We start from the raw sequence: 24733 nt of genomic DNA, 5'->3' as shown, positions 1-24733 counted from the left end.
CTGTGAGTTGGGGTACAAGCAAAACAAGTTTATTCGGGCTAAGAAGGCTGCTCCATTTAGGCAACTGTAACGAACTCTCCAATGGGAAACTTGCCACACTCAATCACTCACGTGTTTACTCTGAATTATGCTTAGGGTTAACTGAAGTCATTAAAGTGTTAACACTGCACAGAAGCAGCTTCTCATCACGGAGCCGGGATGAGGCCTCCACGGAAGAGGAAAACTTTAGGATCTTAACGTGGCAAAGTCGTATAAGGTCGTCAGAGAATTTAAGCCAATTAAAAAGTTCACTATTCATTTTAAAGTCCCATAAAACATCAATTTCTGTTTGTTTTGACGTATTTGATCTCTCCCATTATCACCTATATTACTTTCCTAAAAATCTACTCTATCAATAGGTTCCCATAGAAATGAGTCCTATAGCAAAACCACAGCGGGTCTCCTTTCGGATTTTAGAAATGTCTTTCCCTGCCACAAACGCTCCGTCTGGAATTCCGGTTTTGTTTACTTGCAGGTCTCAGAAAGAGTGAACGACTTACTGGGCATCTATATAAGGGGTGGACTCCTCATATTGTCCATCATTTATCCCTCACAACCAGCAACACAACGGAAGCGCGCCCCCCCCCCCCCAACATTGTGCAGAAGAGAAAGCAGGATCACAGAAGCTAAGGACTTCCTCTGCCCTGGCCCAACTCCAGGAGAGCTGCCAGGATTGGACCCGGGTCACCCCAACACTCAGGGTCCCGCATCCCCCCCCACAATAAGACTGCCTTCCCCTGACCTAGGCCCAGGAACGACGGCACTAACACAAATCTGTTTTGACATTTCCGCTGTTTCTCCAACTCTGACAAGCCTTGCGAGTCACCTGCCCCAGCAATTAATTAAAAGGAGAACATTCCCTGGCGTCACCAAAGACTCACCTATAAACATCATTAACAAGTAACTCCACCAGACACTCTTCTGAAATGTTTAGAAACTGCGTTTTACGTGGAGAAAGGAAGTTACAGCCAAATAACCATTCAAAAGACAAGCGGAGGTCATTATCGGTCATCTAAACATGGAAAGGTACCTTGCAAGTAACTCCACCTTTGGAGTTTGCACACAATTTTGTGACAGCAAGGTCCCTTCCCGGTGGCCCAGAACAGCCGACAGCAAGCAAGCAATTCAGGGAAAATTTAGGGAGGTTCTGTTTTCTGCTTCAAAACTTCATCCTTTCCGAAACTGCAATTTTAATGTACTTTGCAAATCACATTCCCTCCATTTGTTTCTGAAAAAGGATTTTCCTTCACAAGAGGATTAGCAAATACTCACAAAACAGGCGAGCAAAGGATAAACTCAAGCCCTAAAACTGCAGACTGAATATTCTACTGGAAACCTCTTCAGCAGTTCTCCTGACGCTCTGTGCTGAGCTGTCCCACCCGTAGGAAAGGGGCTCCGACAGAAAGCTGACCTCCACCCCCAAATCCACCCACTCTGCTTGGGCCCAAATGAACAAATTACTTAAAGACTGTACGATATTTTGACTGTTTTAAAGAGAGATCCACGAAAACAGTCCGCTCCGGCTACGCAACGTGTGCACACATTATCTGTCAGGAGAGGTCGTGGTCGAAAGTGAACGGTATCTCACGGGACGGAAAGTACAGCTCAGGGAACGCAGCCGGTAATAGTGCAATAACTGTGTGCGGTGCCGGTGCGCACTAGACGCATCCGGACGGTCACTCGGTAAGTCACAATAGTGTCTAGGCACTATGGTGCACACCTCAAACTCATACAGTATTGAATGTCCGCTGTAACTGAAAAAAATAAAATGAACTTTACAGAAGTTGTACTGTAAGACTTACATGATCTCAAAGATAACCTCTCGAATACAGAAGGACCAACGTGGCTGAGCATTAATTAAGGGCAGGCTCATTATTCAAACGTTTTCCCCTCACTATGCCACATGGAGATGACATCACGGCCCCCAGGTGTGTGCATGCGCCGAGGGGCAGGACAGCTGAGAGGAGCCGGGACAGCACCCTAAGATTCAGCATTTCACAACACAACTCGGTCAACTGTTCCTATTAAATTCACCACAGAGGCACGCTCTAAAAGTGATCAAAATTCATTTACTCAGCAAATAGGAGGAGCAGCATCAGGGCGCAGTGGGGCGCAGTTGTTATGGAAGCTACATGGGAAAATGTGTACGAATGAGCAAGGTGTGAGTGGGGCCAAAATCACACATCATCTTGCACATCCTCTCAGCACTGGCCTTCCTCCCAGGACAGCCTGCTATTTGAGAGGGGCTGTGCACATAGCTCCCCATCTTATTTTGCTATCGGCACCCTCACCCTTGCCCCCAGACACCTTACTGGACCCCGAGGAGGGTCCCTGCCTCAAGGTGTTTACAATCTCTTAGAACAGACACGCCTGCAGAGGTGTTCTTTCCCCTGGACCGGCCCTGGGGAGTTCGTAGGAGGCAGCTCAGAGAAACTGATTTTTCTGTGTTTGAAAATGGCGATGCTGGGGAAAGCCTTTCCAGAAGAGACCCGAGAGAGCTTAGTGTGTCTGGGACAAAAATACGTGTAGAGCACAGGAGACAAGGCCAGACAGGGAGGCGAGCACCAGGCACCCCACGACCTTTACTCCGTGCAAATCGGCAGATACTCCTGAGGTCTGGCCAGCCCGGCCTGGGCTGTGGAGCCCAGCACACAGGTCGCCTTGGGACCGGCAGCCTCCCCAGCCCCCCACAGCCGCCCCTGTCCTCTCTTACAGCGCCTCGTCCTTCTCCACTACAGCCCTTGTAACCACCGTGGTCACAGTTATTGGTGATGACATGACTAGTAACGTGTCCCCCCGAGAATAGATGGCAAGTCCAGTCCATGGACGGCCCACGTCTGTTCTATTCGGCTCTGCATCCCAGCGCCTGCTGTATACAGACACGTTTTATCACAAGGACCAATGAAAGCTGGCACTAAGAAGCCAAAGAAGAGTCCTGAGCAGGGGGCAGCGATCAGAGATGAGAGTTCGACAAACCACTCTGGCAGCCAGGGGAAGAGCAGACAGGCCCGTCTAAAGCTGGGAGACAGGTAAGGAGACGACTGAAAACATCTCCAGGTAAATAAACGAAGTCTTAAAAACTTAAAAATGAGGGCTGCTAGTTTCTGGGCAGTGATGAGGAGAGGGAGGTAATGGTGGAGACACATCTAGGAAGTAAAATCCCAAAGCTCAACACACAGGGGCAGAGCAGACGGGAATTTAGAATGACACGTAGAGAGCGTGAGCAGGTGGTGCCGTTCCCTCCGGCGGGAACCCAGGACGGGAACAACCTTTCCTGAACTCCTACTCCGCGTTAGCATCGAGCAGACGACTCGCTTCCAGTGCTGAAGTTCTAGGGCGGCCACAGAACTTAAACCCAGCCCTGCGGTGTTAAAACGGGTGTGGTTTCTGTGAACGAGGCTGACGGAAATGCACAAACTAAAGCTCAGGTTTCTAAAGTTTCTTCCTGGAGACACTTCTCGTGTAGAGCAGTGATCTGGAGGCAGGACTCTGGTCTGGGGACATAGCAATCTCAGAAGTGGGCTCTGCCTTCACGGTGCTGGCAGTCTCCAGGGTTTGGGAAAGAAAGTGCACGTCCACCGCTGAGGGACGGAGGCCCGCTGTGTGTCCTGTAACCCAGGGTTACATTTCCTGGCCGCTATATAGCTGAGGGTGTCCGTGTTTAGAAAGACAGACAGACCCAACCTTGCCTGAGGCTGCAGATGCTCCAGAACTTAAAGCATCATAGCACATGGGCAGAGGACGCCCTCCGACTCTGAAACCACTACTGAGTAGCCAAACGCAGCGCAGCAGTTTGGGGTGGGCGGGTACGACACAAGTAAGTAAGAAGAGGGAATGAGGCCTGATTTGCTGTGCAAGAGCCTACCTGAGCAGAGGCCAAATGCTGGAGGTGCCAAAGTGGACTCTCAGGAGGCTCTGGAAGTGACAGCAGAGAAATAAATGTTCAGGGAAGGCAGAGCAGAAATCCTCTCTGGACGGGTTCCTCCCGTACCACCACCGGCAGGCAACGTCTCCCACAGGACAGAGGGCCTCGACCCCAGACAGATGTGCAGGAAAGCAGAGGAGGAGACGACCCGCAGTGCCGACAACAACGCCGCTCCAGCACACCTCCAGCGTTCCCTCGTGTGCCCTGGGCCCAGGCACTCTACACCAGCTCTTTCCAAACTAAAACAAAGTGCCAGGCCACTTCCCCTCCGTCCCCAATGCTCCTGCCCCGCTCCGCCCCTGTCCTCGTGGGATTCCTTAAAAAAAGAACAGCTGCACGGTTTCTACCTCCCCAACTCCCTTTCACCCACTTGGAGCTCCGTCCTTCCTCCTGCATTTGGCCCTATCTTCTCAGCCTCCCTGACCTCTGAGCCCTCTCCCCTTTTCTCTGCCTGGGGACTCTGCCTGTCCTCCAAGAGCTCAACTGTCCCCACCTCTGTGAAGCATTCTCAAGTCTGATGCCTTGTCCCCACCTCTGTGCTTCCAGGGGGATTTGCCTGGGCCATCAAAGCATTCATCCCACCCTACTGTTACTGTTTACCTTAGAGTCCCCAGTAGCCTGTAAGCTCCTTTCTGTTGTTGCACTCTAGCCCGGGGCCCCCAAAAATGGACACACAAAGGCTCCATAAATAAATGATCACAGATTAAGTTTGCATTCAAAACTGCTAGAGTCCGGTCAACATTTCCACCTAAGTTGCTCTTAAGGATTTACCTGCACATATACACAGGCTGGGAAGTACCTAAATCCTCAATAATAGCTTTCCTGTAAAAACATGTTGGCTAAAACTCTATCTTTTCGTTGCTAAGCAAACAGCTGGCACACAGTTAAATCAAGTCTGTAGAGTTCCTTACCTATGTTTGTAATCCCTAAAATCCTGGCCCTGTGGAAAGTTCACTTGTGCCCTTTCCTTCCTGGGCAGTGCAGGGAGCTCCTGGGCTCAGACAAGCTGCTACAGCAAAGAAATCATGGCCTTATTTATACCAAAGCTGAGAAGCAGGGCTGCTGGAAATCTCCAAAAATAAACACCCTTTTTTTTTTTCTATTTAGTTTCACTTTCAGATGAAACAACCACAGTAAACTTTAGACAAACAGTATTTCCTGTACTCAGTAAAAATATCAAACCCTTCCATTTTAATAGGGACAGTTCAAAGCCTTCCTTTTCAGAGTACGGGATTAAACCTGAACCATAGGGGCCCATCTACATTGCTGTTCTAAAAAATACAAATTTGCTTAACTTCTGAGTTCTCGTGTGTTTTAAATGAATGGAATAAAAATTCACTCAAAATAGTAACATTAACAAGGTGAGAGTAATTTTTGTGCACAAAATAAAGTAAAAAACTGATTGTGTAAATATAAAAAATTGAAAGGGGGCACTCGAAGTCCCTGACCAGAAAGCCCTGAAGGTGGAGCATTACGGAAAGGTCACACCGTGCACTTGATTTTCATTACTGCACTGCTTCAACACGTGACCTTGGGACTGTCACGGAACTTCTCTCATGTCAAGTTCTGCAAAATGGGAATGCCATCTGTTTTCCTAATCGGGAAAATTCCAGAGTCAGCTAAAAGAATCAATACCTTTTTTTTTTTAAAGGCACTTGTCTAATTAGTATGCTTTAATCACCACTTGTACAGTACATTCCTCTTCAGGAATCCAACTCCAAGAGAAATATTTAAGCAGACGTTGAAGACAGATTTCCTGAAGGGAATGACTTTATAAATCTGGAAAGCAATATAACAAGATTATAAATTAACAAAGTGATTACATAAGCCTTGACAAGCCCGGGCTTTAAAGTACACTGATAAAGTACACTAATTTATACATTCTGATAAATTAGACTGCTGGAGGACTAGTTCCCAACCCTGTACAAGGAACCCACACTGAGGAATCTGACGTTTGATACGAACTGGGTGGAAATTCATCAGGATGCCCAGCCTTTGCTGTTCTATCACTCGCATGCCATGCTTCACCTTTCACCATAAAACGAGAAAGGCATTAAGTCAGCTTTAGCATCGGCTCCTAAGACTTTGAGAATGCACCCAATAACATGGAGTGGGGAAAAAAGTAACTTGACAGTTTGACAGGTCCTATGTCCACAGACATCTATAGATTTAAGAACCCTGCTGATAAATTACCCCCTCCCCCCACGAAAACCGGACTGGAACCGAACTCCCTATGAAGCTATTGGGCTATATCTGACCCAACTGGCAGGACCAACACAGCTCCACGAATCCCCCCAGGATAAAAGGTTGCCACTTTCCTGGATCCCAAGTCCAAGTAAAAGGCAGTAGGTTTTTGTAAAATGGTCCAGAAAGAAATCAACAGGCGATGACTACGGAAAGGAACGGAGGTTTCCCAATGTGAAACATTCTAGCTCTCCCTCGGGAACGGCACTGCTCCTCCTTCCTTACCCGATGCCCTTTCTCTACCGACAACAATATCCCCATTCTATTGTAAGGCTGCAGTTTTACCGAGGAAAACCCCTTGCTGCGGCCAGATTTCTAGATTCGTTTCAAAAAGGTAAACACATTCGGAGAAGAATACACACTGCACGAGAGAACCTAGGCGCGGGGAGCTCCGCTGAGGCGCGGGGCCCGGCGGGCGCCGCACTCGGCCCGCTCCGGGGCGGGGAGGGGATGCGGGCGCCTCCCGAGGTGCCGCAATCCCGCCGCGGCCGCAAGGGCAGGGCCTCCGGGCGCCCGCGGCCGGTCGCCGCAGTGACGGCTCCCGCCCGGGCCCCGCCGCCGCCTCGCTGCCAGGCCGCGTCGCCGCAGCACCGGGTCGGGGACGCCGCAGCCCGGGCCCCGCATCCGCCTGGGCCCGTGCTGCCGCCGGCGCAGGGAGCGCGGAGCGCGCAACTTACTTTCCGCCTGCGGCGGGCGCCCGGCCCGGGCTCCCAGCCCCGCAACGGCGGAGGTAGCAGCGGCGGAGGCCCGCCCCGCACTCCTGTCCAAGGCCACCGTGTCCGGCAGCGATCCGCGCCCCCCTTACCTCAGCCCGCAGGCGGGCGTACGTCTGCAGCGGCTGCAGCTCCGACGACTCCCTCCTGGCCGCCGATTCCCCGCACCCAGAGCTAATCATAATACCGAGCGAGCGGGCGGTCGCCGGCGGGGAGGGGTGGGGCTGAGCTGCGCCTGCGCCGACCTCCCGTCACTGTGACGTAAGCGCAGGGGCGGGGTCGCGGGAGGGGCGGGGCGCACGTGTGGGCCACCGCGCGCGGGCTGTTAGAGGGCACCTGCTGGCGGCCAGACCACCGCGAGTCTGGGCTTCGGCTGGCGGTAGGAGGCGGGCGGCGAGCCGGAGGAGGAGAGGGGACGGTGAAGGAGGAAGCACCAGGGACGCAGGACAATGGCCGAGAAAAGTAGCGCGAGCTGTCCAAGGAAATCGACAGGACTTAGGCGAGGGAGAGGACTAAGTCTGCACAAGTCTCTGCGTCCCGGGGCGCGGGGCGGAGGGCTACATGCACTTTACCCTTTTAAAGGTTCACTCCATCTCTCATCCAGTTTTAAACAAGGAGAGAAAAACATGCATTCATATGTATGTATACATACATTCATATATATGTATACACACGTGGGGTTTTTCCCGCTCTTCGGTTTCTTCCCCCTGGGAACCTAATTTAAAGGAATTTTGATGCTATTTACCGTATTTTGCCGTGTATAATGAGAACTTGTGGCCCAAATTTTTGAAGGGAACATAGGATGCGTATTATACATGACTAGTGCTCACTCCCATGGATAATTCACATTATCCATGGGAACCAGTACTGAAACACGGGTGGGTATTATACACAGGAGCACATCACGCATGGTAAAATACGGTAAACAAAAAGAAGAGCTCAGCATCTGAATGTAGCGCTGGCTTTAAAGGCTACCTTGAGACATCGGCCAGGCCAGGCTGCCTCCTCAGGAAACAGTGTTGAAAGGCAAAAGGTCGTGGAAAGTATTAAAGCATATGAAGTCAGGGATGCCAACACGCCAAGCATTAACCGTAACACTGATGGTTAAGCTCCACAATGGAGCTTAGCGCTGGCCAGACACGTGGGCCGGGCCGGGGGTGGGGGGGGTGGAGGGTGGATCCGGCCTGGCACCTTGGAAGTGGAAGCTTGGTGCCCATTCCTGGAAGGGAACCAAATACCTGATGCCAGGGCTCACCAACCTGCTTTTCCCTGTTTCTCCCTTCTTCCCAAATTCTCCCCTATGAAAGGACCCCTCACAAAGGATACAAGCCAAAAGAAAAAGCTGCTTAGATTCTCCAAGTTTGCTTAAATTGGACGGGGAAGCGAACTCTAGATGGCTTTAGCAAATGTCTCTGTTGGCAAATGTCAGGCCTTTTTCTCTAGACTCTCCACAGCATCAACTTTGCATGACTGAAGACCCCTGGGAAGCAGAAGTGGATCGTTGGGAGGTGCGAGTCTTCAGGGTCACGTCCTAAGGTTTTCTATTAAAGGGGCTCCCAGTTACCCTAATGCCCTAGTATGGGGTGATGGATCACTGGCTGGGGAACACCTCAAGCTGTGGGCCTCAAGCGAGGCCTCTGCTGCTCAGGGCTGAGTCAAGACCCCAACTCTGGGAACACCCTGACTTAGAAAGACCATGGAAAAATAATCTCACTTCGACATTGACATTCTAACTCTAGAAGCAAGTTAAGCATGAGCTGCTAACTTGGTTTGTTGCTGGAAGCCTGGGAGGCCATGCACTTGTCCTCTCTGGGAGAGGTCACCATTCAGGGAAGCCTGTAGTCACCGTAAGGGGGAAAAAGACCATTCTAATGGTCTCCCAAGGGAATGCAGGTGGTTGAGGGCCTCCACCAGCCAGGTCTGTAGCCCTGAGCTATAACAGTAACCACAAAACAATGGCCATCATAGATAAGCCCTTGGAAGGCCAAGTATTTATTTTGCTGCCGTTTTGAACTCTGGTTTTGAATACATTCTGTAAGGAAAACAAGGGCATGAGAACAGCACAACAATAAATGAAAAGGAACGGAATAATAAGTTGATTTAAATAAAGTCAGCTCCAACTCTCCACATGGTAAATCATTTATTCATCCCCAGTGTTTCTGGAGAGGCTGGAGTGCTGCTGGCAAGAATATGACCCACTTTCGGTTCCACACCATGAGTGTGGTAACATGGTCCGATTATGCTTAGGCAATATTTAAAAATATTCTAGCGCAAGTTAACGTATTATTACTTAATTTTGAATTTAAGCAAATGTGTTTATTGTTAATGAAGAAACCTCTTTTCCCGTTGGCCCTGGGGCCGTCTCCAACACAAACTGCTTTTCTTAATGTTAGGTCTTTTTACGGACTGGTTGGAAGCTTTAATTAGATATACAGCACTCTGCAAAAACAAGACGAAGCATGCAGGCCTGCGTTACAGTCTCTGATTCAGATCTCAAAAATAACATAATGCCACCAATTTAAGGAAGAAGTTGTTTATTGAGGGAAACCAGGGAGATGCTACAAATGAGATTAAGATGTGAAAAGCAAGCAGATTCCTGAAAGAATTCCCATTTTTATCTGGGGACCCTCCAAAAGCAGCACGTTCATCTTCTCTAGTTATTGTCAGTTTTCATAATGGAGTTAAAAATTTAACTATATTTAAAGCAACAGATACTGAGCATTCACGTACATTTCAGCTTTGAGCTGTGACGTTTTATGCAATGATTTCCTTGTACGTATTTAAGTAGTCATTTTTTACATTGATACTTGGCATTTCTAAATCCCGGCTTCATCGCAGTAGGACCAAAACACTGCTTCGTTGGAATGGACTAAAGAATTCTTCAAAGACTGTCCCTCCCCACCCCCTTAGTATGGGTTAGCGTCTCTAATTCTTCTATCTCAGATGTCAATTAAGGCCTGTGTGCGTGTGTGTGCAATATACTTTTGATAGTTGCAAACAAGGATTGAATGGTAGACACTCCCTGCCATTAAATCCCAGCTCCATCAATGATTGCTATGTAGCCCTGGACAGGTGGCTTAACTGGCTCTGTTTCTTCCTCTGTAAAATGGGGATGGTGGTGGTGATAATAATACCTTCATTATAAGGTTGACGTAAAACAGTGGTTCCCAAAGTGTGTGCCCTGGGCCAGCTGCATCAGCTTTTGGGAACTGGACTGAAATGTACATTCTTGGGCTCCGCTGCAGACCTACTAAATCAGGATCTCTGTTTGAAGTCGTCTTCCACAAGCTTCAGTGCAGGTTAGCGTTTGAGAACCACTGTTGATGGGATTAAGGGAGTCTACGGAGATGATTACAACCTCGCTTGACACACGATAAGCCGTATGGGAATGAATGCTTTTTAAATGAGTCCCATAGGAAATTGCCAAGATATACAAAGTTTAATTTGGGCCAAAAGAAGCATGCCTGTGTTCCTCCAACCAATAAATCATGCCTAACCCTTTGTCCAAAGGCTCTAACACAGGCCACTAAGCCCTTTACCATCTGGCCCCTGCCTTCCTTTCTTCTTGGTCTCTGGCACCAGGCCTCCAGCCCTCCCGGTTCTCAGGAAGGGACTTGCTTTTCCACGCCTCTGAGCCTTGGCCCATTCTGTCCCCTGTGCCTGGAACTGTCACCCATGCTTTTCTCCACTTTCTACATGTGCAACCTGCTGAATTTCTACTCACCCTTCAAAGCCCAGCTCCAGTGTCCGTCCCCTCCTCCGTTCTGCCCCGACTCCAGCCCACCAGAGCCAGGAGTGCTCTGGACCCAAACCTCCCTGCACCTGCCACTTAAGTTTCATCATCATGAGGTGTTTGGTTTTTTTAATTGAGGTATGATTGACATAAAATATCATGGGGTTTTGTAACTGTCTACTGTTCCATTTTCACCCTTTGCATCCTAAACTCCTGGAGGACAAGGCTTTTATTTTATTCAAATTTCTACTGATGCCCTTGGCGCTGAGTCTGCAAGCCGGCACTCCAAGGGCTTGCATCGCAGGCCTGTTTTGTTTTGTTTTGTTTTGTTTTTTTCACATAAGCCCTTTAAGAATTTGGATTAGTTAAGAACATTTGAACATTGAAAGATTTAATATTTTAACTGTTCTATTGAGGTGTGATTTGCATACCGTAAAGTTGACCCTCAATACATGGTAATTCAGTGATTTTTAGTAAACTTATGAAGTCGGGCAATCATCGTCCCAATCCACTTTTAGAATATTTCCGTCACTCCCAAAACGTGTCCTCATCCGCATCTGCAGTCGGTCACGTTCTTGTCTCCAGGCCTCGGCCCCCAGGGACTTGTTTTCCATCCCTATAGATTTGCCTTTTCCACAAGTGTCTCATGAATGGAATCACGCAGTACGTAGTCTTTCGTCTGGCTTCCTTCACTCAGCGTGTTTATCTACGTTGTAGCATGTATTAGCACTTTATTCCTTTTCGTTGCTGAATAGTATTCCACTATACAGATGAACTAGGTTTTCTGTATCCGTTTGCCAAGGGATGACCATTTAATTTTCCAGATTGCTGCTGTTATGGATAACGCTGGTATGAATATTTCCATATATCGTTGGGTAGAATTGTTGGGTCTTGTCGTAACTGCAAGTGGAACACTTCAAGGAACTATTTGTTGTCTGAAGTTCTCCTAAAAGGACAGACCGGTACCCCAGAAGCCTTCTTGTGCCCCAAGGCTAACCCCCTCTTCTTCAGCTTCACGTGAATGGAATTGTGCAGGGCATGTTCTTCGTACCTGGCTTCTTTTCCTAGCGGCACGAACAGTAAAAAAGAAACAGTGTGAGAGCGGCTCAGATTTTCTAACAAGTGACTTACTGATTAGCCCTGATTAGGAACTCAGACTGCCAGTCATGGGAGAACCCACCTACCATTAACGAACTACCCACCCGCCCTTCGCCACCGACAGTCAGGAGAAACGATCGGTAGTAATGAGTGTACTTTGCCGGAAGAGACATTCCGGTATTTTAAGATCAGAGCCACGTGACCACTGAGTGTAGGGGCACAAATGCACGGCCCCGGTGCTGTCTGCGGCAGGGCTTCAGGGACCCTGCTAGGCCAGGCCTGAGCCTTCAGCTGCTGGATTGTCAGGAGGTCTCAGGCGGGGTAGTGGGTCCCTCGCAGAGGAGCTGGGATGAGCAGGCCTCTGAGGCTCCAGGCAGGCGCTGCGTATCTGTCACTGCAGAACACGCTCAGCGTTTTCACACCCGAACAGGGTGCCGGCCGCGTGTTAGTGCTGCTTTGGCCGTAACAGTGCGAAGGTTGGGTGGCCTCTGGTGAACTGGCCACGAGGTATTCCGGCGTCCTGCAGGTGACTACGGTTCAAATGAGCTCTCTGTCCTGATGAGGGTGAGGCCGGTCTGTCCCCTTACAGTCAGAAGGCAATGGGACATTCGGCAGTGCAGGCCCCGCAGCTGGAGTTGGCATCTGGTAACGGGAGAGCTGAGCCATCCGGGCACAGATGTCAAAATAGCTGACACCTAATTCCTTAGGACAGTCTCGAAAATAAAGCTTTACCATTGCCAGCTCACGCAAGTCTTTTTAACTGTCCAACCCCGCTTCAAAATCCAGGGGAGTTAGACATTACCGAAAAATAGAAGTCAAAGGAGAAGGAAAGTTGATTCAAGACTCAAGACCACTGTCCAAGAAATCCTAGCCCCGTGTTCTCTCCCAAACCCCACTCCTTGCCTGCCTGGACTACAGAGACCAGCAAAACTAACTGTTCACTGTCCCAGCCTCCTTTGCAAGTAGGGGTGACCACATGATCCAGTCTGGCTAGTAAGATCTGGGTGCAGTTCAGCTGGCGTGGGGGTGATGCTGCCAGGCTGGGGGGCAGGGGAGGGAGAGCTGGGGGAAGGTTCTGCTTCCCTGATGCAAAGGGGCTGCTGCAGCTGTTTCTGGCCTCCCCCTTGCTTTCTGCACTGATAGGGCATGATGCCTGGGATAGGAGCTGCCATCTTGCACCCACAAAGGAGAGGCCAAGGGAATCACAGCGGTTTTGGCTCTAGACCTCACGAGCTGCTGAACAAATGCTAACAGCTGTCTGCTCCAGACTCTTTGTCCTGTGGGGGTAAAAATGGAAACTTCTGTTCATTATGCTTACTTATAACTGAAAGCATTCTTAACTAACAACCAGTAAAACTATTACTTGTCATGGATGGGCAAAAGTACGGGGGCGGGGATGGTGAGGATTTTCCAAACCCCATTAATACATTAGGAAGAAGCTGTGAACACTTGTTCTCAAAAGCAAGGGAGGAATCCAGTCCTACTGGGGCCAGGTCAGAACAACACAGAAGCCGACGATGTTTTACAGTGTGGAGTCTGAAATCCCAACCAAGGGTCGAAGTTTCTGGGCTAGAGCTACAATTCTTTGGACTCAGAACCATCCCTAAGAGCTTACACTTTCCAGTTCCAAATCAGGTGCTTCTTCTGCCTCTCATTTCTGATGCCAACCTTCCTCTTTACGGGAGGGTCCTTCCTCTGCCGGCGACCAGCGTGCCATTTCCAACGCTCCTCCAAACCCAGTTCTCACAACAAATGCACTGTGCTCTCCATCGTCACGCTGTATCTATCTAGAAGGCTGTACTCCCCTTTCAGCAGGGGAGAGTATAAGTAATTACATAACACAGACAACTTGGTGGTGTTTTTAATGACAACAATATATAAAATCCTCAGCACTCATGTTTTCAGAACTATTGATCTTATTTCTCTTCTAGCTTTTAATTTGCTGAGTCAAGGAAAGGAAACCAAGGAAATGCCTTCAATGTTAAGTTTTGGGCCCCAAAGTCAGGGCCACTCATTGGGGTATGAATGGCAGTCCACTCCTGACTCAAAAGAACCTGGGCTTTCTCTGACCTTTGGCCAGAGGTCATTCTCAGACTTTCCCCCAGTGAGTTAAAGCCAACCTGGACGTCTGTCTCCCATCCTATTATTTTATGTCCCTCAGGTCTCAGCTTTGATGTCATAGCCCCAGTTGCCACCCCACCTACACCTAGGTTGGGTGGCCTCCTTGGTATTCCCATAACACGTCAGAAGCCACCTGGCGTGGCCCTTCCAACACATCACAATTGTCTCTTCCTGTCATTCTAGACTATAAGCTCTTCCGTGGTGCAGACTTCACCATTGTATCCCCACTGCCTTTCACGTGGCAGCTACTCAATAAACACTTGTTTGGCGAATATGCAAGTAGTCGAGTAAATGGCTTTCAAAATTCAAAAGTCCAATAATTAAGACTCTAAATTTAGCCACCTTATCTGTTAAGGTATTGAAGAAATACCCTTTGTCCTCAAGGTTTAACTTAACAAAGTAACGTCGAAAGGCGGGGTGGGGAGGAACCACCTAGACTTCAGAAAGTGATTTTAACATTGGACAGGAGATGTGACAAGTTTCCAGACATCCACCACTATGCTGCCCTCTTGTTGTTCTTCTCCCCCATCCCCTTCCCCTTCTCTTCCCCTCCCTTTTCTTCTCCTCCTTCCTCTCCTCCTCCTCCTCCTCCTCCTCTTCTCCCCGCCCCTTGTCTCTCTCTCCCTCCCCCTCTCTGTCTCCTGACCCCTCCCACCCCACCACCTCTGGAATGATCAGCCTGAGGTTTTATGTGTCCTCTTTATCTAGCCCTCTGTTCTGCCCCTGTGAACAGAGCGAAGTTGGGGGTGTGGGTGGGGTGACAGAAACAAAGATGGCCGGCCACGTGAGCCCCCCTTTCTGACATGCACACTCACTTACACTGTGTGGGGACTTGACTCACCCAGATGACGACTAAACCTGGATCCTCCGTGGGTACTCAGGGCCCCTCCCAACACTTTGCCTGGACCCGATGCTAATTGGTAGGTCTCGCTCTGGAACAAGGAAGACGGGTGTGAGTTATTCACGGTAATCGCCCTGACTCTCAGTTATGTAAGGTAATGGAGTATTTCTGTGAGCGCAGAGGCGAGAGAGGGGCCAGAGAAGAACCAAATCCAATCCGTGGGCTCTGCCTAACCCTACACCAAGTGAAGTCAACCAGGAGGGCCTCATTCAGCAGTCAGGGACTCATCGTGGTCCTAAACTGGAATGGACTGTCCCCAAATGTCTATAAACTCAGGCCTGAAAAGTTCAAATGATTAATATTTTAAAAAGGTATCTTTCCAAAGATTAACCCGTTGTTAGTTCTGATAGAAAAATATCAGTTTTATCATCATTGTCATCATACATATATTCAACATCCACAATGACCTGCGCCAGCCGAAAGGCCACTTAGAAAAGAAGATGGGCTAGGGACCCGTGGGCCTGAGGCCACGCGCGGGGCTTGGAGCCAGCCAGCACTGGAGACCTGAAGACTCTAAGCCATGTCTTGCCCTCAGGAAGTTGCTTTGCGGCCCAGGTGTCCTAGAATGAGTGCCGATACACAGTGTAGTCCCGCAGGATCCTTGGTTTTAGAGACAGGGGGGAAGAACGTCTCCATAGGCAGGTACGTGCATTGCTTTTGCCTGATAGCTTTTGCCTCTGAGCTTTCACATCCACCAGCCCCTCAGTTCCATGAGGGCACAGACCTCACGGCTTTTGTTCACCATTGTAGCTCCAGAACCTTAACTGAGGCCAGGCACAGAGTCAGATCTCAACAGACATCTGTCAGTCGAATGAACCAGTGAGCATCGTGTGTCATGGGCATTTGGGAAAAGAAAACTGAGCAGCGGAGAAGTGAACTGATGCATTTGAGTTGGTAGCCGCTAGCTCAGCATTTGCACACAGGGCCCATTCCACTTAGCTGCTCATAAAACATGGCCAAACTCATGTCCCGATGTTCTCTCGTATTTTCTAGAAGGTAGGAAAATAGAGAAACAGGATTAAATGACACGTACATGTAGAACTGAAGATAAAACTCGACCCATGTCTAAAAAGGAGTATCTACTATTCACAAAACTGTAGACATGAAGAGTATCTCTTAGGAGGAGTAGAAACAGGGGGCAGAGCCTGGACTTGGATATGAAATGACAGCCTCCAAGCCCCCTTTGTTACACCAGGCTGCTGCTCCGCTCTGTGGCCACAGCGTATGTCTGTTAACTTTCTTGTACGAGTAGAGGACATAAGGAATTTATGTAGGTCAGAGACTACGTTAAAATTCCAAACGGAAGTGCTGCTAATGACTTTAGTTTAGGGCTTCTCGCCACCAGAAAAATGAGGCACTTTTCTTCCCTACACACCTTTGGCTGTTGGCTGCCCAAGAGTCACACGTTGCCTCTCTGTGAAAAGTGTCGAAACGGAAAAAACCCAAAGGGCTGAGTGCAGCCGCACTCCTGATGGGCTGAGGGCTGGGGCTGTGTTTAAATTCAGAGTATGCTGTGATTCCCCTAGAGAACCATGAGAAAGTTCTACTCGCAGAAGGGGCGTGGGGCCAGGGCCTCTTGTTCCATGGCAGGGACACGTCCCAGGGCACAGACGGAGATGCTGAGGCCCAGGCACATACTCACCCGTGGGAAAAAGCAATTGCCAATGTTTCTCTTGTTTTTAATAACGCTCATGATGACTTGCCAAAGATTTCTATCTCTGCCGTAGCCACTCGTGTTAGAACTTTCCCGAGCCTCCAGAGGAAGGTCCTGGTTTGTTTTTTCACTATATCACAGGATCGCCTGCATTGCAAATCCCGTTGGCTTGTCTTTGTGGGTACTTTCCTGAGGAATTTCTGAGATAACTCCATCATGAATAGGTGGGTTCCAAAAAGCCTTAAAAGAAACCTCAGTCCAATAACGTGACTTTGGATCCTGCCGGGCCCTTGCTTACCTAGAACTCTGAAGGCAGTAGGTGCCAACTTCGAACCAGGGATCGACTACTCAGCTGTCGTCCAAGCTTGGTCAAAGCCTCTGTTTGGCGTTGGTGTTCTGGGAGTCATAATAATACCAGCCTCAAGGGTTGCAGAGGTATTCAACTTGAAGGTACAAAGGGTAGAAGGGCTGTAGCTCTTTTGGCATAGCTGTTAACGTTGACAATGCTCATCCCTCTATAACCAGCAATTCCACTTTCCCGCCCTTTGTGGTTTCTGCCCTGAAGAGCCCCACCCACCCTGGCACAGGCCCAGACGGTATGTTCGAACAAGTTCTCTGTACTTTTACGGAAAATCTGGAAATAACCTAACTGTCCTCTAGTGCCTAAAACATGTATACAGTGCGATACGATGCAGCTGGAAGCGGTGAGGTGGCCCTCTGCTTCTAACAGCAAGTTCCTCAAAACATGTCGAGAAAAAGCAAATTGCAGAACAACACACAAAAAACCATACGTGTAAAATCCCAAACAAAATAAGTGATTTGTGTGGGGGTACATGTGTGTGAACACAGGGCCGGTGTCCTGGGCACGGCACAGCCAAGCGACACGGCAGCCTTGTCGGTGAGGTTTTGATTTTTTTACAGTGTATTTCATGTACAAAGTAAAAATCAGCACATATAATAACACCATACATATGTACTATCTAATGCCTATAGCACTGTCTAATAATTTATAATTATATAATAAAATGTATTTTGAAATAATGTATTATGCTTTATGATAGTAATTTATATTTTTTATTTGTAATATAATTTATAGAGAAAATACAAGAGAATCATTCTGGGGTGTCAAAGATGCAGATTCCTGGGTCTCACCCCCAAGGTGTTTCAGTGCCTGTATGTTTGGGATGTGAGCAGGACTTTGCATTTTTAGCATAGCGACTCCGCTGCCATTGATAGTCCAAGGCCACACTTTGAGACTATTTCATTTTAAAAGCTTCTCCTTCCCCCCTGAGGCACACTTGAATCACATAGCATAGAGATCTGTGGGTGAATCACTTAGGAATCTGCAGAAGCAAGATCTGCCGCCTTGGGCCTAGGGAGAGCCCCGCCCCCCCCCCCCCGCGCCCCCCCCCCCGCCCCCCCTCCCCTTCCTGTCTCTAACATGCAGATGCTGCAGGGCCTACTGTGAAACTTGACCTGAGTCAGTTTGAAATGAGTGGAAGCTCAGTGGGTGCAGAAAGGACCTCAGAGAGGGGGACAGATGTGTAGAGACAGAGTTGGGGAAGCAAGGGAGACCAGTCTGACCCAAGGGGAGACAAACAGAACCCAGAGGGCACCTTAATGACTGGCTGAGGACCCAGCACTTGTTCTATCGCAACTGCTAGTGGCTGTAGGAAGGGGCCCAGTGTCCCAGTCTCAGGGGAGGAGAGAATAAACGTGCAGTGGGGGGGTGGGAGGGCCAAGGCCATGGCCCCAGGCACAGGCGTCTGGGGAGCAGCCAGTGATCCAGGGCTGGGCCTGAATCTGAGGTCTGGACCTCTGGGCAAGCCAGGCCGCCCAGGTGGAGGGTGGGGGTGATTCTGGTCCCTCTCCAGGGACAGAACTGTGGTCCTGAATTATAGAAGACCCCAGAGCTGCTTGTACTCTGCAGCGGACAAAGAGCCACTCGCCACGTTTATGGGACCAGGGGAGCCTATTCAGAGAGACAAAGCCAGCGTCACTTTCCTCTGTGTGCAATGACACTTTTTCCAACTTGGTAGAAGAAAGCTTTAAAATAACAGGAGTCGGATCAGCTCATAGAAATTCTGAGAAGTTGTCGAGATAAAGTCCACGATGCAGGTCCAGATGAGAATGTGGGATGGGGCAAGGCAGAACGGTGTAAACCCCGGCATTCCTGGGTCCTGTTTGACTCCTAAGTTGGTTATTTCACGGACTCTAAATAGTTCATTCTCTGATTCACTTTGCAGGAGGAGATAGAGCAACCCCCCCTTACCCGCCGTTTCCCCAAACTCACATCTGGAGTGAATTCAAGAGCAGCAGGCTCGTGTGAGCACCCATTTTGCATTTCCGCTCTCCCAGCAAGCTGAGCAGCTGAGGGTCAGAAGGGTGTCACATGGGTGTGCTCTGGGACACGGTGACGGCAGAGGCATGACCTTCCCAGTCCTGCTTGACCTCACGCCCCCTCCCACACTGTGACAATGGCAGGAGGTCTTCAAGGGACCCAGAGGACACAGCGCTGCCCCTTCAGCACCTGCACGTGATCTGGATTGGCAGCTGTGCCTTTGAGCACGTGCCATTGGGAGATTACCGTCCAATCCGTTTGACCCGCGTCTGAAGGAAATACAACCGGACACCTGCATTAAAACTTGACAGCCCGGCTCTGATTGCAGCTTAGTGGGACTGGCTTTGCGTGGGAATAAAACCGAGAACCCAGTCTTCTGTTGTGGTGGGATGGTTATGGGTTCTTGTATTATAGATCTTTTATCATTTGATCTCGGTGGTGCCACTGTCTTTCCAGTTGAAAACAAAACTTAGCGCACACACTTGAATATTTCCTAAACCGAGCTATTTAATTGTTTTTAATAAAACACTTTGTGTTCTAATTAGAAAAGCAATGCATGCTGTTACAGAAAAGAGGGAAGGTACAACAAAGATAATAAAAGTCACCTGTCATCTCTCTGCCCGAAACTTTATGTGTCGTAGTACTTCAAAGAAGAAGCCGGATGAATTCTTTCTCAGATGAACTTTTTATTTTGAATGCGTTTTGATCTACATAGAAGTTGCAAGGTGACTTACTACAGAGTTCCCACGTATCTGACACCTGGAGTGGACGGCTTCTACAGCTGCGGGACATCTGCCAAAATTCACACTGGCATCGATACAATACTATTAGCTAAACAACAACGTCTGAATTCGGATTTCCCACTAAGTTTTTCCACTAAGGTCCTTTCTCCAGTCCAGGGTCCCGTCCAGGGTGTGGTGTTGGCTAGACTTGGTGCTCAGTTTGTATGTCTCCCTCCACCCCACGTGCCATGTGCAAAAATACTGATAAGAAAATATTGCCTTTATATGATTTGGTATTTCTTGAGCTGCAGAACAAAGCATCACATGCCTACAACATCTGTGTCCGAAGCGTGGTATGACAGCTGTCTTGTCCTTTCAAGCTGCTACAACATGCCGCAGGTCGGGCAGCTTCCAAACAGCAGAAACCGATGGCGCACAGTTCTGCAGGCTGGAAGTCTACGGTCTGGGAACTGGGTGCCAGCGTGGTTGGAGCGAGCCCTCTTCCAGGTCACAGACAGGGGAGGTCCTCGTGTCCTCATATGGCAGAGGGGCTGGGGTCTCTCCAGAGTCCCTTTTCTGAAGCTCCAATCCCTTTCGTACGGGCTCCATGATGGGAGCGTCTCCCAGAGGTCTCACCTTGTAATGCCACCACATCGGCATGAGGAGTTCGACACGTGATGCTTTAGGGGACACAGCACTGGGCACAGCAGCAGGGAGTATAGCAGAGACTCGGGTATGGGGTCGTGGAAGGTGTTTCAGACCCTGGTAGTCGGGGGTGCAGGGTCCCAGGGCCCCAAGGACATGGCCTGGGGAAGCCACTTGTTATTTCCGCTTTAAGGGGCCAAGAACCTAAGTGGGGACAAATATCACACTGTGGTCACCGAGAGAGGGCCAGGAGGGACAGCTGCAAACCTCCATTCCTTCTACTTCAGCTCCTCGCCTTTGTTCATTCATTCAACAACCATTTCTCCTTGAATGTCCGACGCGGTGCTGGGCAGGACGGAGGATGCATCGGGGACCGGGCAGGCATTGGCCCTACCTTCACGGAGCCTGGCACCTAGTGAGGAAGAGAGTCTTCCTTCAGATAACCCCACCAATGACGTACTGCACAACTAGAGCTCTGCTAAGGGCTGTAGGGCGTGCTACCAGGGTTCAGGAGAGCTGTCTGAGGGTCAAGGGGGTTTCCCCAGGAGAGTGGCATTTGAGCTGAGTGTGAGTGATGGGTAGGGGCTGTGCAGACGAGGCAGAAAGAGAAATCCAGGCAGAGGACACCCTGAGGTGGGCAGGAGCGCTGGCAGGGGCCCCTGTGCAAAGGAAGAGGCCCCTCGTAAACTTGGTCGAATGGATGAAGTTCTCGGTTCACAGTGTACTTGAAGGGATGTTTACTTAATAGAATAGGAACCCAACCAAAAATACTCGCCCGGAAGCCCCAGTCATGGCCCTCGGTTTCCAGTCCCTATCAGAGCAATTGTTCAGCCCTGACCGATGTGGTGCAGTGGGTTGGGCGTCATCTGCTAAGTGGTAGGTCACCAGTTCGACTCCCTGTCAGAGCACACATCTGGATTGTGGGTTCAGTCCCCAGTCGCGGGGTGTGTGTGAGAGGCAACTGATCGATGTTTGTCTTTCACATCGCTGTTTCCCTCCCTCTCCTTCTCTTTCCCTTCCCCTCGCTCTAAAAATAAATAAATAAAACCTTTAAAAAAAAAACCCCAATTCTCCATCATCACATGAAGTCTCCAGGTAACCTGCCTTCTCTCCCTCAGCCCGTGGGATGGTCCAGCAGGTAGGTAGTTACCCAGCTCCCCCGTTGCTCTGGTTGGAGCAGATGGCGCTCTGCTTGCCTGGAGCGGACCTACCTGCTCACCTTGTCAGTTACACCTGCGTCCAGGGCCAGCTGGGTCCCTCACTGCTGCCTGGGGCTCTGCTGCTCTAGGTTCGACCTCCGCTTTGGGCACCATGACAGCAGAGCCTCGTCACAGGGAGCCTGTTCGCAGCAGGACACGCCCTTTCCTCCTTCAGGGCTCTGTAGCCCCGGAAACTCAACTGCTTGACTGCTGCTGAGCGCCCCGTGGTCGCTGAGTACGAGGAGACAGCGGACACTCCCAGCAGATGTGGAAGGACATGGGGGCTCCCGTGTTTGACGGGAGGCTGGAGAGCCGATCTCGGAGCTGGGGCAGGCCGGGCATCAGAAGCGGTGTGGCCTGGCTGTTGCTGCAACAACAAGTGTGACCCCTGCCGCCCCAGCGTCACTGCACCCCCCCTCACTGCCTCATCCGTATCTGCAAGGATTGACCTGGGCAGTGCAGGAGGATCTGCCCTTCGATTTCCCTGACTCCCAAGGCCACAGACTGAGGTAAATCCCAAAGAGTGACTGGAGTAGAATAGGACAGGAAGTTGGATGCCAGACAGCCAGAACTATGACAAACGTCCACTACAGTAATTTTATTATTCGGCCATGATCTAATGACTGCTCAGTCTGAGCCAAACCCTGTGCTAGGCCTTGGAAGCCCCAAGGTGACTACGACACAGAATCCCCTCTCCAGGAGTCCGCCTGTACTCGCAGAGGGCAGCGGATGGAAACACACTGGCACTTTAAAGGTTGGGAGAACCTCCCGGCATGTCTGCGGCACTGCATAAGTAGAGGGGGCTTCGTTCTGCATCGGGAGGGCTGGGGCTGGTTGAGAAGTTTGGCAGTAGAGGTTAACACTGGAGCTGCGTCTTGAAGGAGAGGCTTGGCTGGCAGGGAGCTTGCGGCGTGTTTGGGCAGGAGATGAGAATGTTCCAGGCAGAGAGAACAGCAGATGCCAAAGCACGGAGGTGTGAAGTGGGCACAAGGTTTAGGGAGGTGTAAGTTGTTTGCTGTGGCTGGAATTCCCAGTTTGGATGGATTCTGGCCAAAAATAATCAAGGTTGCTCAAATCGGGCTGGGACACATCTGGGACTTCGGATTTCCTTCTCTACAGCCGCACTCATACGGTGGCTACTAGCCAAATGCGGCCATTTGAACCTGAATTTCGATTTCAATTAATTGAAATAAAAGGCAACTAAAAATTCAGTTCCTCGGTTCTGGTGAACAGAGCAGCACTGGGCTGCAGGAGCATTTTAAGCAGGCCTGTGGCATTGTCCTATTTCACAGAGCCCTCCCAGTGGCCACTTCCGGTGGGTCAGAAGGGAGGGCCGCAGCAGAGGGCAAGAGGTCGGTTTGAGGGCCACGGCAACAGTCCGGACGAGAGGCTGCTGTCCCACCAGGGGAGTTGTCCCCTCTTGCCTGGGACTTGTTTTTATCTAAAGCTGAGCGGAGAAGTAATGATTCAGGGTGACTGATGTCTCACCTCTGTCCTGATGTCCTCTCACCCAGCCCGAGAGTCAGGAGTCCCCAAAGGACCATAAACGAACAAATTTGGGCAGCCAACCCAGTGGGAATGGACCTCAGTTCATCCCCAGCTGGTTCTGGGACTGCTTATACAGACTGAGGGTGTGTCCACAAGTCAGTGTAGGAGTCACATGCTCAGACTGTCCGCACTCACACCCTGGATGGAGAAGACTCCCGTCGGGCCACCCTGAACAGCAGGTCGGGCGTTCACCCGAATCCCCCATTGCCCATTGTCCTTGTCCCTGAGGCTGCCGGAAGTTGGGGGGCTCAGTGTGCGGGGATGCCCTAGAAGCCCTAATAAAGGCCGTTAGCTCTGTGCAGCTTCCCTAGCTGATCGCAGCTGCAGACACGGCGAATGGGAATGTCGCCACGTCCAGGCTCCATGCGATTAATGGGGACACATTTGATGTGCCATTGACTCAGAAGGTGCACCTGACAGAGTCCTCTGGAGAATTCTGTGTTCTGAGGGCATGAGTGCACCTGCCTGAACTACGCTGGGGTGTGTGAACATCACCCACCTGCTCCCAGCTGAGCCAGGGGCAGATCTGGGAGTGAGAAGGCCTGGTCCAAGGCCTAGCTTTGCCGGTCAACTAGAGAGAGATGTGTTGATAATGCTTCTCCTGTAGAATCGCCGTCCTCACTGCGAACCAGGTTGTCCTAAACACCCAGACGAATCAGTTCATTTAATCCTCGCAAGAATGCCTGAAGCTGGTGCCCTCACTATTCGTATGTGACAGACGAGGGAACAGCCAGTGGCCCGTGTTTGTGTATCTACTGGTATTCAACCGCAGCCCCCCCACCCCCAGCTCCGACATATGAACTTTGGGAGCTACTGAGCAGCACAGACAGTGTGGGCCAAAGCCCCATGGAACCTCCCACCGTCAGCGGGGTGTGAGTGTGTCCGGTGTGAGTGCTGTGATCGCCACGATGACGGCAAGCTTGTGTGGAGACGGTGAGCTCCCTTGCAGGGCGGCTGGCACTAGCACCCCAAGCCCAAACCCCTTATAGCTACCCCAGACAAGGAGGCCTTGCTGCCCTCGTACCTGGAGGCTGCCACGATGAGACTCCCATCCTGGGTCCTCCCACATCCTTCGAGGCGTCGTCACAAGTCTCCACAGCACCTCCTGTGAACACGCCTCTTCGAGAGGCAGTGGTAGCGTCAATGCACACCTGCATGCCTTCCTGCTAGGCCAGGTGTGGGCTGCCTGCGTGCTCTCCCACGCGGCTCTCACTGCAGTGAACTGCGCCCGCCCCTGTTCTCTCTCTGCCAGCTTCAGCGGGCCAGCGGGTGGGGGGGGGCGGTGTCTGAGGATGACTCCGATTACTGAACACGCTGCTCAGAGGGGCAACTGCTGCAGACAACTGAGTCCATCTGAACAACGTCACTAACCCAACTCTGGCCCTGGGGTCAAAGCTCAGCATCTTCAGAGCTTGTTTGTTTCAATTTTTCTGTTGGGTGAACCAGTAACCTGTATAAATATTTACATGTAATGGAAAATTCCGGGGCTTTCCTGGCTTCAGGTCTAGCTTGATCCAGAGGCTGAAAGAAGATCATTTGGACTTGTTTTCTCTTGGTCTCAGCTCTGCCATTCATTTGTGGCTCCACTCTTCAGCTTTCTGCTGTGGCTCTTTCCCTTTTGAAGGCTGGAAGGCTGCAGAATGACATGACTTCAGGGTCTCGCTTAGTGGGAAGGAGTAAAATGCTCTTCCAGTGGCTTCCACAAAAATTCCTAAGATTCACTCTGATTGGATGGGCCTACGGTGTGTGCCCATCCTGGAACCAATCATTGCTGGCAGGGGATGAGCTCTACTCGTGAAGGATGAAGACAGGACAGATCCTTAAGCAAAAATTAGAAGTTTTAGTAGACA

The 24733-nt window shown here is 50.3% G+C and overlaps 1 protein-coding gene across 4 annotated transcripts in view; it reads right to left on the bottom strand.

Moving 5' to 3' along the window:
* The window catches only part of SNRK (SNF related kinase), a 39531-nt gene extending 32388 nt beyond the window's left edge, over nt 1-7143 (bottom strand). The window contains exons 1-2 of one of the 4 annotated variants that reach the window (XM_053929627.1): nt 7014-7138; nt 3905-3954 (exon numbers count right to left, since the gene is read on the bottom strand). In XM_053929627.1, coding sequence (XP_053785602.1) covers nt 3905-3954; nt 7014-7103 — 140 coding nt within the window. In that variant the 5' untranslated portion in view covers nt 7104-7138. Of the gene's footprint in view, nt 1-3904; nt 3955-4875; nt 4965-7013 lie in introns of those variants that run through there. The other 3 variants (XM_053929626.1, XM_045199738.2, XM_024565774.4) reach the window with 3 other exon arrangements.
* Nucleotides 7144-24733: the final 17590 nt, after the last annotated feature.

Source organism: Desmodus rotundus, chromosome 8 (genome assembly GCF_022682495.2).
Source record: "Desmodus rotundus isolate HL8 chromosome 8, HLdesRot8A.1, whole genome shotgun sequence".
NCBI classification, from domain to species: domain Eukaryota; kingdom Metazoa; phylum Chordata; class Mammalia; order Chiroptera; family Phyllostomidae; genus Desmodus; species Desmodus rotundus.
Note: the sequence above shows the minus strand (reverse complement) of the source record. Positions and strands in the feature narration are given on the sequence as shown.